A 14,841-nucleotide genomic window follows, 5' to 3' on the forward strand; every position below is an offset into this window, starting at 1 on the left:
TATCAGGTACAAGAAGTGAATCTTAGTGATGTTTTCTTAAATATGCAAATCATTTTCTTACGTTCCTATCCTTAACTAGTATGACCGTTTGGTCTGACACAGATCCATGGAGTGTTTTACGCTTATGAAGAAACTCGAGGTGTTCCGCTAGGTCAGACACAATCTTGTATATCCGTCTCACGTCTGGTTTGTCCCCTTTCATGAAGTCTTTTAGGGTCACGTGACAGGGTAAATATGCGCCGATAATAAACCGATCACTGCTGCAAATATCATTCCATTTTGTCTCCGGTGTCGAATTTGCTGTTAAATTAAGATATTTTTTTATATTACTTACGGGATGGAATCATTTATTTCACATGGTTTTAAATAAATCGTATGTTTGATAAATAAGCAGTATTTGGCAATGTTAGATATAAGCAACGTACTGTTTTCGCTTTGATAATTAACGTTTTCGTTTAAATGCTATTCTCCTCAAATAATTTGTCGATACACGAAATATTTGAAGATGTTCATACATATAAATTATCACATATCTTTGGTTGACAAGAAAACGCACATGTTGAGAGTCGAGACAGGGTGGTTTTGGTGCTCGCACGGTTGAGACTTTCCTTTCTGAAAAAGTTTAAAATATAACAATAAATAGTAAACGTCTGTGAGCTCATACAAAATAAATGAAATTAAAATATTAAGAATAAAATACATATTAGTCAGGATTTAAAACGGCAACTTACAATAATAATCTTATGTAAGTATATGTAATTAGCTGACATTATTTACAAATTTACAAAAAATGGACGCACCTTCTGTCGTATGATGGCAGAGAATGTGTAAAGAATCGGGTTTAGTGCTGAGTTGATTGGCAAAATAAACACAGCCGCCCAAGCATATACCTCGGGCGGGATGTGGTGTCCAGATAACGCCATGATACCTGTACAGGAAAAGATAATACTAATCAGAGATCTTATTCTTTTCTCTCACGATGTTAAAATCATTTAAAAGGATGTCGAATTATATAGATGTATTGAAATTCAGAAATTATAACACCGACTTATTTAAAGCAACAACGCATTTATGTTAATCCTATAAAAAAGTATATGGCTTCTCTGAATTTCGTTCTTGGTGATATAAGAATAATGTCATAGCCCAATATTATGCTTTGTGATACTAACCCATTATTCCTAGAGGAAACCAACACAGGAAATCTGAGAAAACGACAAGAAACAGACTCCTTGCTATGGCAGCGTCCTGCGAACGCCGTTGTGATTTAATCAGTTCGTGGGTTCCTGACACTTCCCGGTAGATCAGAATCTGTCCAATGGCTATACATATAAATATGATGAAGTTCACCAAAATGAAAATGGCGGTTCCATATTCCCATCCGGCAGGCCATTCGCGTGTGAGTGGTAAGCCTAAACAAACAGCGGATCTCGAATAGAACTGGCCTTTGAAATAGTTGATAGGGAGTAACGGCAACACTGCAATTGACAACGCTATCAGCCACACCCCCATACAGGTTAGCATTGCTTTCCGTTTAGTGAACTGGATCTGTCCAAATACGAACTTCACAGACACGAAGCGATCTAAAGTTATCAGCAACAAAAACAAGACGGAAGCCTCACTGGACACGGTTGCCAGGACACCAGCCATTTTACATATAATGCTGTTACGCCAGTAAATGTCATTCCATATATACCTTCCCCGAAACATGGTGTCTGCGATAGCTATTATTAACATATAAACACCCATAAAAAAGTCCGCACAGCCAAGATTCAAAATAAAAATTCCGTGACCTTTCCTCATGCTCCTACGATCATATATAGTTTTATAGATAATGACTCCGGCGTTACCAACCAACGAAAGACAACCAATGATCCACATAAACGACCTCAGATGGTCTTCACGCATCAGGTCGGCACAAGATGAAAACTCATCCTGATATGGATGGCAGTTTTTGTCTGTGACCGAGCTTGGCTTCACACAACAGAACATATATGCGTCGGTGTATAACTCTTTCAAATTACTTAGTCCATTGAAAATGCCGTTGGAAAACTCCCGGATAGTGTTACCACGTAGATCAAGAACAGACAAATTAGTTAGTGATGCGAATGCATCATTTTCCACTTGTGTGATCCTGTTTTTGGTCAAATTAAGAACTTTAATCTGATTTAAACCGACGAAGGTTCTACTAGCTATCTTCGAGATCATCGTATTTTGGACAGTCAGTGAAGGCAAAAGTGACAATCCAAGGAAGGCATTTGGATAAATAGAAACTAATTCAGTATTGCCATGTAGATGAAGTGTTCGGAGATTCCTAAGACTGTGAAAAGTTTCTTCAAAAATACTTGTCAGATCATTGTAGCTCAGATCTAAAGTGTATATATTACTAAGGTTTTCGAAATTTTCCCGAGTTAGGTATTTGATAGAATTACGCGAAAAATTTAACTCCGCTAATGCAAAAGTTTTCAATTTTGGAATTCCCAATGAGAAATCGGATGCGTTGAATGACAGTTTCCGAACATTTGAAAACACTTCAAATGTATTGTTCGGCGTAGTATTTATATTGGTACATTCAGCAGTCAGCTCATGACAGGTACAGCCAGGTGGACAGTGAACATCACACAAGGCCTCATCGTCGCCCTCTGGACATTGAGGTATCCCGTCACACACCTCGACTTGACCAAGGCAAATGTCACTGTTGTGGCACCGGAAGAGGCCGACACAGGTTCTATCTGCAAATACACACACAACTAAATTCTCAGTAAATGTTATACATTGATGAAGTAACAAATCAGGAAATCCATATTCAATATCTCAGTTTGAGCATAACCCGGGCTTAACATAGATTTGTATGGTGGGTTTCGTCGATCAGGTAGAAGATGCTTGAACTTACGGAACAACTAGTCTTGTTCTTATATTTTTCAAGGATATAATGAAAATTCAAATTTCTTTGATTTTGAGTTAGAAATGCGGTGTCAGTATTCTCTGGTGATTTTGCTGTAAACGGGACCAAATGATTAATTGTGCTGTTCAAAGATATACAGTCATCGTTTTTGTCATGTCTTTCATTGACTCACATAACATCAAGTGTTTTTAACTTCTAATGATAAAGCTATTATATGCATGCTCTTCAATTAACAATTGGAGGTTGATACTTTAATCTATCTAATGATATTCCTCCAGTCAGTATGCAGGCCCACATATATTTGTACATTAATACAATATCGTAAAGAGATAACCTCCGTACATCCAATAAGGCAAAGTTGTGATTGTAAAGAAAATGAATGATCGTGCGCATAGTGCAGTAACTTATAATGTGTGTTAGCAGAACTTTACCCTAATCGAACGATTTATATCCCTATCTTTGTACATTTCTGTTTTATACAGTCACATATGAAATTCTACAAAAATACTATTTTAGTACTATTGACCTTATCAATGTCTTACACTCACACAATCCACATTATCAACAGTACAGTTAATATGGTAAAGGGAGTTGCCTCCCTTCTCCCCTTACGTCATCATTTTAACTTTAACGCAAAGAAATGAAAGGAAAGACATATATACGATCAGCACACTTAATGATTATTAGTATCGTGTCACTCATGATGTTCTATTCACTTACCACACATTTCTTCGTCCTCTCCGTTCGGACAATGTTTTCGGCCGTCGCATAGAAACCTGACATGGATACAATAGCTGTTTCTGCATTTAGCAAAGTCTTGAGGACAGACAAAATCCGCTACAAATAAAACAAAACTTCAATAAACTGAGAAGCTTAAACAGACGTCTACAGTTAACCACATAACAGCCATTTTTTCATTTGTGTATCCAACATATTCCCTACATTGTCTAATGTCAACATTTCTTCGTTGTCTACCGACGCGTTGTTGTTACGTATATGTGATTGTGTTGATACAATTATATGAAAGGCGTTACCTTACAGTTAAGAAACGTGTCGAGACAATATGATAACGAAAGGGAAGTGATAAGTTGCTTACAGCAGTGATCCAAATGTGATAGATCTCTGCATCCTTTCATTTCACCATATTCATCATAGTCCATCAGGCAATATTCCGATTTATTCACCGATATACTGCTTCTGCATAGAAACCTCGCAGATTCAGTGACGTCATCTGGAAACAGTAATTTACATAAAACGTCACGGATTCAATGACGTTATCTGAAAATGAACTTACGTAAAAACATCAGATTTACTGACGTCATCTGAAATAGTGCCTAAAACAATAGTCATATATTTTAGCAAAAATAACATGTTAAAACCTTATAAGAATAAATATATCATTTAAAGAAATAAATATGATGAACATATGGTGGCTCGTTAGGGCAAATATCAAATGCAGGATTTGATGGTTTGCCCTAACGAGCCAACATGCAATGTATGAAGCACTTTATTCTCCGTGAATTACAAATAATAATGACGTCAGATTAGAATCGCACCACGCGAGCTCTTTATAAAATGTCGATGTTATTCAAAACATTATACGTAAGAAAACAATTATGAGGACTGTTTTTATTTTTTATTTTATTAGTTCTATTTTTTTTTTTTTTTTTTTACTTTATGATTAAAACAATTCAGAATGAACAGTTGTAACTCATACTTCAGGGTTTATCAACTCATTAATTTATTACCAATATCTCCCTGATTACAAATTAAACAATTTGTAGATAAAAATGATCATATTTACCGTTTTCGCAGACTAATGGATCCACTTTGAATGCCAGATAGCTGTATTGTCCTCCAGACAATCCTGCATACAGACCAGTGATCGGTAGATCATCCTGTACCGCTATATCTCCAGTGTCCTCAAACTCATCATTAATATCCACCACGTACCATTCATCAAAACCCGTTGTGCAGTTACATCTATGAGGATATGAATATCGAGTTCATCATTATAATCCACTATGTCCCATTCATCAAAACTCGTGGTGCCGTTACATCTATGAGGATATGAATATCTAGTTCATCATTATAATCCACTACGTACCATTCATCAACACCCGTGGTGCAGTTACATATATGAGGATATGAATATCTAGCAGCCCCCCAAAACACACATACGCACTCACCATAATCATGCATGTCGCACGCACGGGAGGCCGTCCTTAAATGACCTTAGCTGTTAATATGACGTTAAACAAAATAAACCAAACCAAACCAAGTTCATCATTAATATCCACCACGTACCATTCATCAAAACCCAAGGTACAGTTACATCTATGAGGACATGAATATCTAGTTCATCATTATAATCCACTATGTACATTTCATCAACACCTGTAGTACAGTTACATATATGAGGATATGAATATCTAGTTCATCATTATAATCCACTATGTACCATTCATCAACACCCGTGGTGCAGTTACACCTATGAGGATATGAATATCTAGTTCATCATTATAATCCACTATGTACCTTTATCAACACCTATAGTACAGTTACATCTATGAGGATATGAATATCTAGTTCATCATTATAATCCACTATGTACCTTTATCAACACCTGTAGTACAGTTACATCTATGAGGATATGAATATCTAGTTCATCATTATAATCCACTATGTACCTTTATCAACACCTGTAGTACAGTTACATATATGAGGATATGAATATCTAGTTCATCATTATAATCCACTATGTACCTTTATCAACACCTGTAGTACAGTTACATCTATGAGGATATGAATATCTAGTTCATCATTATAATCCACTATGTACCTTTATCAACACCTGTAGTACAGTTACATCTATGAGGATATGAATATCTAGTTCATCATTATAATCCACTACGTACCATTCATCTAAGGATATAGACATCTAACTCATCAAAAACTTATTATCAATAATCATACTTATCCTAACTATCCTGTTATTGGTGTCGTGGCAGTTTTACAATAGATCGCGTTATAGCGTGCCATCCCTATGGAGCTAGTAGGTATTTACAGTGAGAAGTTTACATATACCCATACGCATTTGGAGGAGAGCAATCATTATTCATAACATATAATTGTCACAGGGTTATATTTTATGTAAAATCATTGTATGTTATATTTCATGGAGTGTGCATCTTTAATGTACTGTTGGTATTTGTTTGGTGTGAGAAACCTTAATAGGAATGAAAGGAATGTGAGTATGTATGACATGTGACCTGACATGGACAATTTCATTGGACAGTTTTTACCTGTATTGCATGTTTTTAATCCTCTTAGTATTTCAAATCACTTCTCTTCTGGCGCTCTAGCTGAAAACAATCTGTAGAAGTCAGAGCCTAAATTATATTGAAGATCTGGTGAGTTTTTACTTTCATTTGATACTATTTTGTAACTAAGTATATATTAATGTTGTATTATAAAACAACATATAATATTGTGTTTTAATAAGTATTTTGAAAAGATCTGTGTAGAAAGCATATCTGGTACTTTGTCAGAAGTTATGTGCTTCATGTATGTTTAATTGGAATTGATAGATATCATAATACAATATATTTTGTATATGACCTTTTTATTTGTATATATATTAGACCAGATTATTCATTGATTACAGCTGGTGATTACTTGTGAATCTGGTTGGTGGTAATGAATAATGTTTCGGAAACCTCCGCATGATATGTGGGGTGAGTTGTAGTTCTGGTTGTTTTAATTGTATAGTACATTATGTACATGGTGAATTTGTCTGTAGGAAAATTACCAATGTTTTATATATATTAATAGTAATGTAAGTGATAAAGGTAGGGATAATTTCCTAATTTGATATTTGTATATCTATTGTGTCTAAATAGTGAATAACTAGTTTGATATATTCTAGTTATCGATATGTGTATTCTAAAAACATAAATGTATTAGTATTTGGTTCTGTTAACGTATTTATAACAGAAATTGTGCCATCTCTTTGTTATCGGTTCAAATATGTTACATGTAAGAGTTATGTCCCTTGATTATCATGTCTGTAGTTTAGTATGTATGTGTGTATGATTAGTATTTCTTGTAATTGTAGGGTTTTATTAATGGATAATAAAACTACCATGAACAACAAAGTGGCATTGGATTATATATACCCACACCTGTAACATAATGCGTTTTGTATTTTAACGTCTAAAACAGTACATCTTAAAGTAAACAAATACTACCGTGATTTATATGAGTGATTATAAAAGAAAATGGAGTGACTGAATCGATACAATCTCTCGACGCCTATCTGCATTCTTCACTTAAAACGCACGGTCATTACACGGCTAAACGTATACCTGGGTTTACGATGGGGTCATTAATTCCTGATGTATATCCGATGTTTACAATTTATCAAATATATTTACAAATTATTGAACATATTTTTTTTAAATTATTGAACATATTTTCACAAATTATTGAATATATTTTCACAAACCATTGAAAATTTATTTGCAATTATTCAAATTGGTTTGGTGGACGGTATGTGCCGGGGTATTAATGGGGTAACGAAAATGATCGTATTTCGCCTCACGGGGCGACAGAGCTATGATCATCGTCTTTTCGCAGCGAAATAACGATACCTTTACATCACCTACGGGCGGCAGAACAAAGGAACATCGTCTTATCGTATTGCTGAGGAAACCAATAAACGAAATGACATATTAGCCATTGAAAGTGATACATATATCTTGTTATAAATTCACTTATTCAGTTTGTTGGGTTTTTTTTTTTGTTTTTTGTTTTTAGTCCCTCACCGATGGACTATATATTTCCTCTCCGTTTGTCAGTCCATCCTCCTTCCGTTTCCGCACTTTTCTCGGCCCATCTTTGCTAGCCAATGCCCCTGATTACGTTTCACTCCACGAACCGAAACGTAATCAGAAGCCTTGGCTAGCGAAGACGTTTTCGGCCATGCTTCAATGAATTTTAATGAAAGTTGGTACGGCCCAGTCAATTCGATCAACCGCACTAATGACCAGTGTACAGTTCCCTTTCTACATTTTGATATTTAAGCTTGCAAATGTGCATATAATAACCCCGTAATGATCGTGCGATTTAGACCAAGATGGTGTAGGCATCGACACACTGTAATATGAAGACACGCCAAAATGTTCACAATGAACAATACAAATCACAGTTGTATTTGTTTAATTCTAGATATACAATTTTCCTAAACGATAACAGAAAATTCATAATATTTTATAAATAATGCTTGCTCCCATCCAAATAGGTATGTTATACGTATCCGTATACGTAAACCTCTTATTGTAAGCTTCCGTTTTCTTTCTGGCACATGTATCATACCGGTCTGATAAAGGGATGTGTTCAAGAATGTTTGTACAAATATGTTAGTCATGTGATAAACAGAATATATCCATTTCCAATTCATATCAATTATGTGATACTCGTCACGAATTATTTGATTTCACTTGATAAAGGATAGCATGAAAAAGGGGAAACGTTTGATAATCTCATGCAAAATCCATTAGGAATTACATATTCTATTTCTTTTTCTTCAATATCACTCCAGTAACGTTAGGGATTTATACTTCATAACTTTGGTTGGTTTGACAAGATATTGGGAACTTGTACAACCTGACAATACGGGATAATCAATTTATTATTCAATTTAATTTGGTAAACAACATAAAAGGTGCTCAATAAAAGTTTGAGCATAATTGATCGTTTAAATAAGATAAATATTCCTATTAAATAGAAATAAAAAAGTTTTTCCTCAAAACAAAGATTACTCAGAAAGCCCACAGGTTTATTTCCACTGGGGTCCATTGTTGAAGTTTGAATATTCGTAGAATGTTTTATGATGATATCATATTTCATGTCATGACCTTATCACGAGATGTAATTCTTTTATAAGATAAGGTGAGGCAAGTACAATATGGCGAAATACACAGGTTTTGATATAAAGTTCTCGTTAGAAAAGGAAATATTCTATCTTTGATGATTTAAACAGGATTTCGGAAAATTCAGAGTCAGAATAGATTTTAGCTATGCTGATTTCAATTTAACAACAGTGTATTTGAGAATGGAAAAGAGTTGAATTAATACACTGACTTGTCTAAATTTGTGTCACATCTATGGAACATTGGACAGGAGCATGTGCCGTTGTTTGTTCCTTCAGTGTTCGAGTCGTGCCAAACACCATTACCTCCCTGCCACTTATATGTCACTAAGGAGGTCATGTGACATTTAGCAGTAATTCTTTGGGAGCAGTTGTACCGACGTTTTAAAATGTCAATATAAGGCATCGGAACTTTGTATTTGATGACGTCGTCAATATTGTTGACCCTTTCAACAAGCCATTCTTCGTGATCATGGTGGATGATTGTCTTCACGGATGTCTTGTCGTTTAATGTCGAAAAAGTACACTCGACTTTGATTGTCGCTGAAATTTCAAACCACAGACACGTGTTTTTCATATATAGTTATAGAAATGCGGGTGATATTATGTATTCATTCCCCTAGTTATATTTAAACAGAGCCAAAAATTTTTTTTTTTTTTTTTAAACTAATAAAAGTTAATAAAACTTGAAATTCAGCACTAAGCCTTCAAATTGAAATTACAAATGAGAAAAATAGAAAAAAAAATGCATTTAGTACAATAGTTCTGAGGTTCTTACTATCTGTGCCTAGAGTGATTAAGTATTCCCCGTTGTTCGCTATCCCTAGGCTCAACAGATCTGTACACGATGAATATTGCTCTGTTGTACATAGCTGGTTCTCATCCTCTGAAAATCGTCCACCACAATCGATATTTCCATCACATTGACGACTCCCACGAATACATGTCTGGTCATAACACAAGAAATTTTCAGCCCGACAAGTATCTGAAACATAAGATTTTACATTTTATTATTTTCATCGGTTAATAAATGATGCAAGGATATCCATTTTGTTTTCCAAAATCTACTGTCAACACTCTTGTACAAAGAAACAAATATAATTTGTTTTAATTATATTTTTTAAATCAAGCTTGTTCAATAGAAACATGATATTTGCTAAACTTTTGGGATCCTTAGAATTACATCAGATAGAGCGATGTCCTTATTACTGAAATATTAATAAACACGAGAAAGATTACACATATCAATAAATAAAATCACACATTCCTCTTTGTCCCATACCGATCTACACTACATGTAACGCCAACTTTAATCACTCTTATTTAGTGATTACATAGTATCCTCCCTAATTGGGCAAGTGAGTCATGGTCAGCCCCTGTATTGTACTTTTGGTCGATTGTTTTATTTCTTTACGTCAAATCAACACAATGTGGTCATTTAAGGACGGGTCATTCTCGATATTCTAGGGATTACGTTTACGTTCGCTCTCTGTATCCCTGGTATATGTCATGCCAAAACTGAAGGCTCACAACTGGCTATTTAATTGATTTCAGGGAAAACCCCATCAACCGCTAAGCATAGTGACATTTAAGTTCAAAGTCAGTCATTTCGTTTGAGGTACATCATATGATCAAAATGGCCTTTTTATCAACAAAGTGACGTTAACCGAACCTTTTATTTTGCCATGACATATTCCAGGGGTAAAGAGAGCAAATGTGAAGTAAGCCCAGGAGCAACGATGATGATAACGTATGTAATAAAACTAAGTGCTTTAGTTTCATTATGTAAACGTTTGATAACCTAGTGTATATTATTCTGCTTATTAATATAGCCTGTCTGTATTGTACTTTATCGGTGGGAATGGTCCTGTTACCGTCTGGGTAGATGTCTGGATAATTTATCATTGCTGTGTATTTGGGATTGCTAAAAAAAATGTTTTTTAATTGTTAATATGACTTACTGATGGTGTTAATATGACTTACTGATGGTGTTAAGATGACTTACAGATGGTATTACAACGACTTACAGATGGTGTTACAATGACTTACAGATGGTGTTACAATGACTTACAGATGGTGTTACGATGACTTACAGATTATGTTACGATGACTTATACATGGTGTTAACATGACTTACAGATGGTGTTACGATGACTTACAGATGGTGTTACGATGACTTACAGATGGTGTTACGATGACTTATACATGGTGTTAACATGAATTACTGATGGTATTACGATGGCGTATCAATTGTGTGATGACGTACAAATCGTGATTGATTGGACACAAATGGTATTACGATGACTTACATAATTAAGATATGTGACATCCGTTTATAAGATTACGTTGTGTTTTTTGTTGATAAGAGTACGTGCTGTTATCTGTTTATAGGAGTGTGTGGTGTAATCTGTTAATATAGAGACAACCAACCAATTGTTTTCCCATAGACCTTAGTGTTAACGTTTTGGATTATTTCATTCAAATTCTTGAATTGAATATGACGATTATGGTTTATAACAAAAGTTTAGGGTCTGATATAACACCTAATCAAAAAAAAAAGTTGGGTCCTTCAGCTCAAATTTTTTCCAGGGTAGCCATTTTGAAAATAGGTGAATTTCGCAGTAAAAATTCTCAAAAATCTTAAATGTTTACCTGTTTACTATTATTACGTGAACTTTTGGGAAAAAAACAATCGGACTTAAGAAATTTATATCAACATTTCTTATTGATAGTTACCTATCAGGCTATATATCTATTTTCTCACTTCATAACATACTGGCCAATCAGTGGCTGCCAGACATTTTATCCTTGGCTCAACGTTCTATACACAGGGGCTGTTTCAAAAATATATTTTTTTTAATTGGTTGGTTGTTCCCTAATATACTTTCAAAATAGCTCTTCCTTAGTTTTTGCATTTCCCCCCGATATTGTCGTTGTGTATAGCTGGCATTCGTTAGTTGACCTTTGTTTGATTTATTAGACTTATAAACATAGTATGACACTAATTAATACATCTTGATTAACGCTAATACAGGTGAAATGCAACTTTTACTTTCTAATTTCGAATGGTTTCTTTATCCCCTGACAAATCTCGAACCCACATACAAATACAAATCAAACTTTGTGTTACCACACTGATCACTGTCCTCGTCTGATCCGTCCGGGCAGTCCTCCTTCAGGTCACACACCATACTCTCCGCTATACACTGGCCGTTTTTACAGCGAAACTCGTTTGGTCGACACTCAGGGTGTACTGATACAAAGATATTCACAAACAGTTAATTAAAAATTGTAAAAATCGATATCTTTAAAACTCATATAGTGATACTTTAGCATTTTACTTATTTCGCTAACATCCAAACAATAACATATTCCTTCTGGTTACGTGCATGTGGTTATGATTGAGATATTTTCTTTATTTCATTGTTACCAAAGAAATATCGAAAATTCTTCATTCTATAAAAGGGAAAAATATCACTTTTTCTAATTTGGCCAATCAGAAAACTGCTTACAAACGACAATGGGGAAATTAAGATTTGCATATAGCTCCCCGTCATATTATATGACGTCATAAAGCAAGATAGAAAACATAATGTCACGACTTGGCGTACATTTGTGAGCCCCTGAGATGGGACCGCAGTGACCTCTGGGAGAGATTGAGCTACCTCGGTATATTTTGCTATAAAATGTAATCAACAAAATATCAAACAGTATCTTCAAAAATAATAAGGTACTGTTAGATATCCTCTGTATAGCTACACCAACCTAACTTATACTTTATTATATTTCTACGATGGTTTAATACCTTATACATGTTATATCAATACGTTAATACTTACCACACGTTGTCTCGTCAGAATTGTCCTGGCAGTGAGGGATAAAATCACAGAACAGACTCAGGGAGATACACTTTCCATCACTACACCGAAATTGGTGTGGCGCACATGTAGAGTTGTTCACACCTTTAATTGTATACAACAACAAAACTACTTTAGGACATGATTTGGTCATTCCTTCAATCAACAACACGAAACATATCATCACATTTAGCCTAGAGTTACAAATTCCATAAATGGAGAACATCAAAATATGAACAGCTTACCCCTGTGCTGCCTATTCTAAATATTATCGATATCAGATCATTAGAATAGCATACATGTTACTTTTTAATCCATAATACTATAATCTAACTACCGATTTATATTATACCTTACGCGTATGTTATACAATACCTTGTCGTCCCTAGAAATTGAGATTTTACCATTAATAAAGTACCAAATGTATTAAAACGTACCGCAGTCGTTTTCATCACTGCTGTCTCTGCAATCCGCTTTGTCATCACATAGAAACTGGCGTGAAATCGCCTCCCCGTTATCGCAGAGAAACACAGAGTTGGTTGTCGTTTTACTGGAGACAATTGTCGGTAATATACGCTGAACTTCACCATCTGTAAAATATGTTTATTACATCTAAAATTATCAAACATTAAGTAAAATAGTTGTCATTTCTACAAAAATGACATTAGAAATATATAGTTGAACAACAATCTATGAGGGATGCTTGGGCAATAAACACACGTTTTACAATTAAGAAAAGTAGATTTATAATCATCAATCCAAATTAATATTGTATACTTGTTTACTCTATATGTTTAACTATGATATTACCGTTGATATTTGTAGCTGAACTCATTTCACAAATGTAGCTAGGAATGCGATCGTAAGCACAGGCAATATCGTGCCAGTTGTCCAGAGAATGGATGCTAAACAGTCGAATGGCGGTACACCTCTCGTTCCAAAGACCGTCCGGTTGTGACGTTGATGTTCTAGAATCTTTAAACCTAAATAACACACACAAGATGATTTTAATGATAGCTTGGTATCAGGATTGTGAATACATAAAAAGTTGGTAAAGCCTAAAAATCATTCAAAGAAACCTATCAATTCGTCTTAGTAGTTGGTAAAGACCAGAACTCATTCAAACAAACCAATCAATTTATCTTAATGTTTGGTAAATCACATAACTCTTTTAAACAAACCAATCAAACTTCCTGTATTAATTTGTATTGCCTGCATGACATACCATGCTGTATATGTCAACGGTGTTCCATCAAGCCATTCATACTCTGCATCACCACCACTAAAGGTTTTTTGAAGACCTGTCGAGGAAAAAGAGAGAGCGAACTATCATTCTAGGGTTAAATTTTTAATGGAAAAATAGAATATTACATTTCACAGTTACAAACGTATGTGAGCACGTGTTATTTGTTTATAATAAGAAAAACTATAAATAGCATACCTATATAAGCCTCGTCTTTATCCACACCACCCCAGACTTTTGTCATCAAGTAGTGAATGAAGGTCATTTCCTCTACGGATCCTATACTGACGAGATGTCCTCCCCTGTCTGTACAACGGTCCCGACTCTCTACCCACGATATACCATGACTGTTGGTATCATTGCTAGTCTCGGTAAACAGGTTATAACAGCTTGCTTCCAGCCTTGTCCATCCTGGCAAACAACCTGAAATAGGGTTTAATACAACGGTTTATGTTCCCAGTGTATCCTTACAAAAACACTGTCTGAATGGCTTATGTAGTGTCCAATAACTGTGTCGTTCGTCGGTTTTTCATCACCTCAAATACTGACATCAAAATGTATTATCAAAATAAGCAAATCTTCCATCATTAAGAAATCTGGAATATCATAGTATTCATCATCCATTAACCTTCTCCCGTTTTATTTTTGTTTTTTGTTTTTTTGTTTTTTTTTTTAAATAAGAAATACATGAAACGTCGCCTATGCCTCTAACTAAGTAACAAACAATGGCATACATTTAGATGTACACGATAAATAAAAGAAAACACATCTTATTTCTTTTCCTATCCAACATTATCTTATTTCTTTTCGTTTATAACCATTTATTACAGGATTTTGAATGATGTAACTAATATCGAAATTATTGTCCACCCATATCATTATACGAATAGCTTAATTTTATATATTT

The 14,841-nt window shown here is 34.7% G+C and overlaps 1 protein-coding gene across 1 annotated transcript in view; it reads right to left on the reverse strand.

Annotated features, from left to right (window-relative positions):
* Nucleotides 1-14,841, reverse strand: part of LOC117331366 — a 56,572-nt gene that overhangs the window by 595 nt on the left and 41,136 nt on the right. Inside the window, exons 17-31 of the mRNA XM_033890054.1 lie at nucleotides 14,133-14,357; nucleotides 13,917-13,992; nucleotides 13,502-13,674; nucleotides 13,129-13,281; nucleotides 12,674-12,796; nucleotides 11,965-12,087; nucleotides 9,613-9,819; nucleotides 9,047-9,377; nucleotides 4,707-4,885; nucleotides 3,999-4,133; nucleotides 3,623-3,739; nucleotides 1,170-2,729; nucleotides 801-928; nucleotides 557-612; nucleotides 62-300 (exon numbers count right to left, since the gene is read on the reverse strand). Of these exons, the coding sequence (XP_033745945.1) occupies nucleotides 270-300; nucleotides 557-612; nucleotides 801-928; nucleotides 1,170-2,729; nucleotides 3,623-3,739; nucleotides 3,999-4,133; nucleotides 4,707-4,885; nucleotides 9,047-9,377; nucleotides 9,613-9,819; nucleotides 11,965-12,087; nucleotides 12,674-12,796; nucleotides 13,129-13,281; nucleotides 13,502-13,674; nucleotides 13,917-13,992; nucleotides 14,133-14,357 (3,617 nt within the window). The 3' untranslated portion in view covers nucleotides 62-269. The remainder of the gene's footprint in view (nucleotides 1-61; nucleotides 301-556; nucleotides 613-800; nucleotides 929-1,169; nucleotides 2,730-3,622; nucleotides 3,740-3,998; nucleotides 4,134-4,706; nucleotides 4,886-9,046; nucleotides 9,378-9,612; nucleotides 9,820-11,964; nucleotides 12,088-12,673; nucleotides 12,797-13,128; nucleotides 13,282-13,501; nucleotides 13,675-13,916; nucleotides 13,993-14,132; nucleotides 14,358-14,841) is intronic.

Source organism: Pecten maximus, chromosome 7 (assembly GCF_902652985.1).
Source record: "Pecten maximus chromosome 7, xPecMax1.1, whole genome shotgun sequence".
Lineage (NCBI taxonomy): Eukaryota > Metazoa > Mollusca > Bivalvia > Pectinida > Pectinidae > Pecten > Pecten maximus.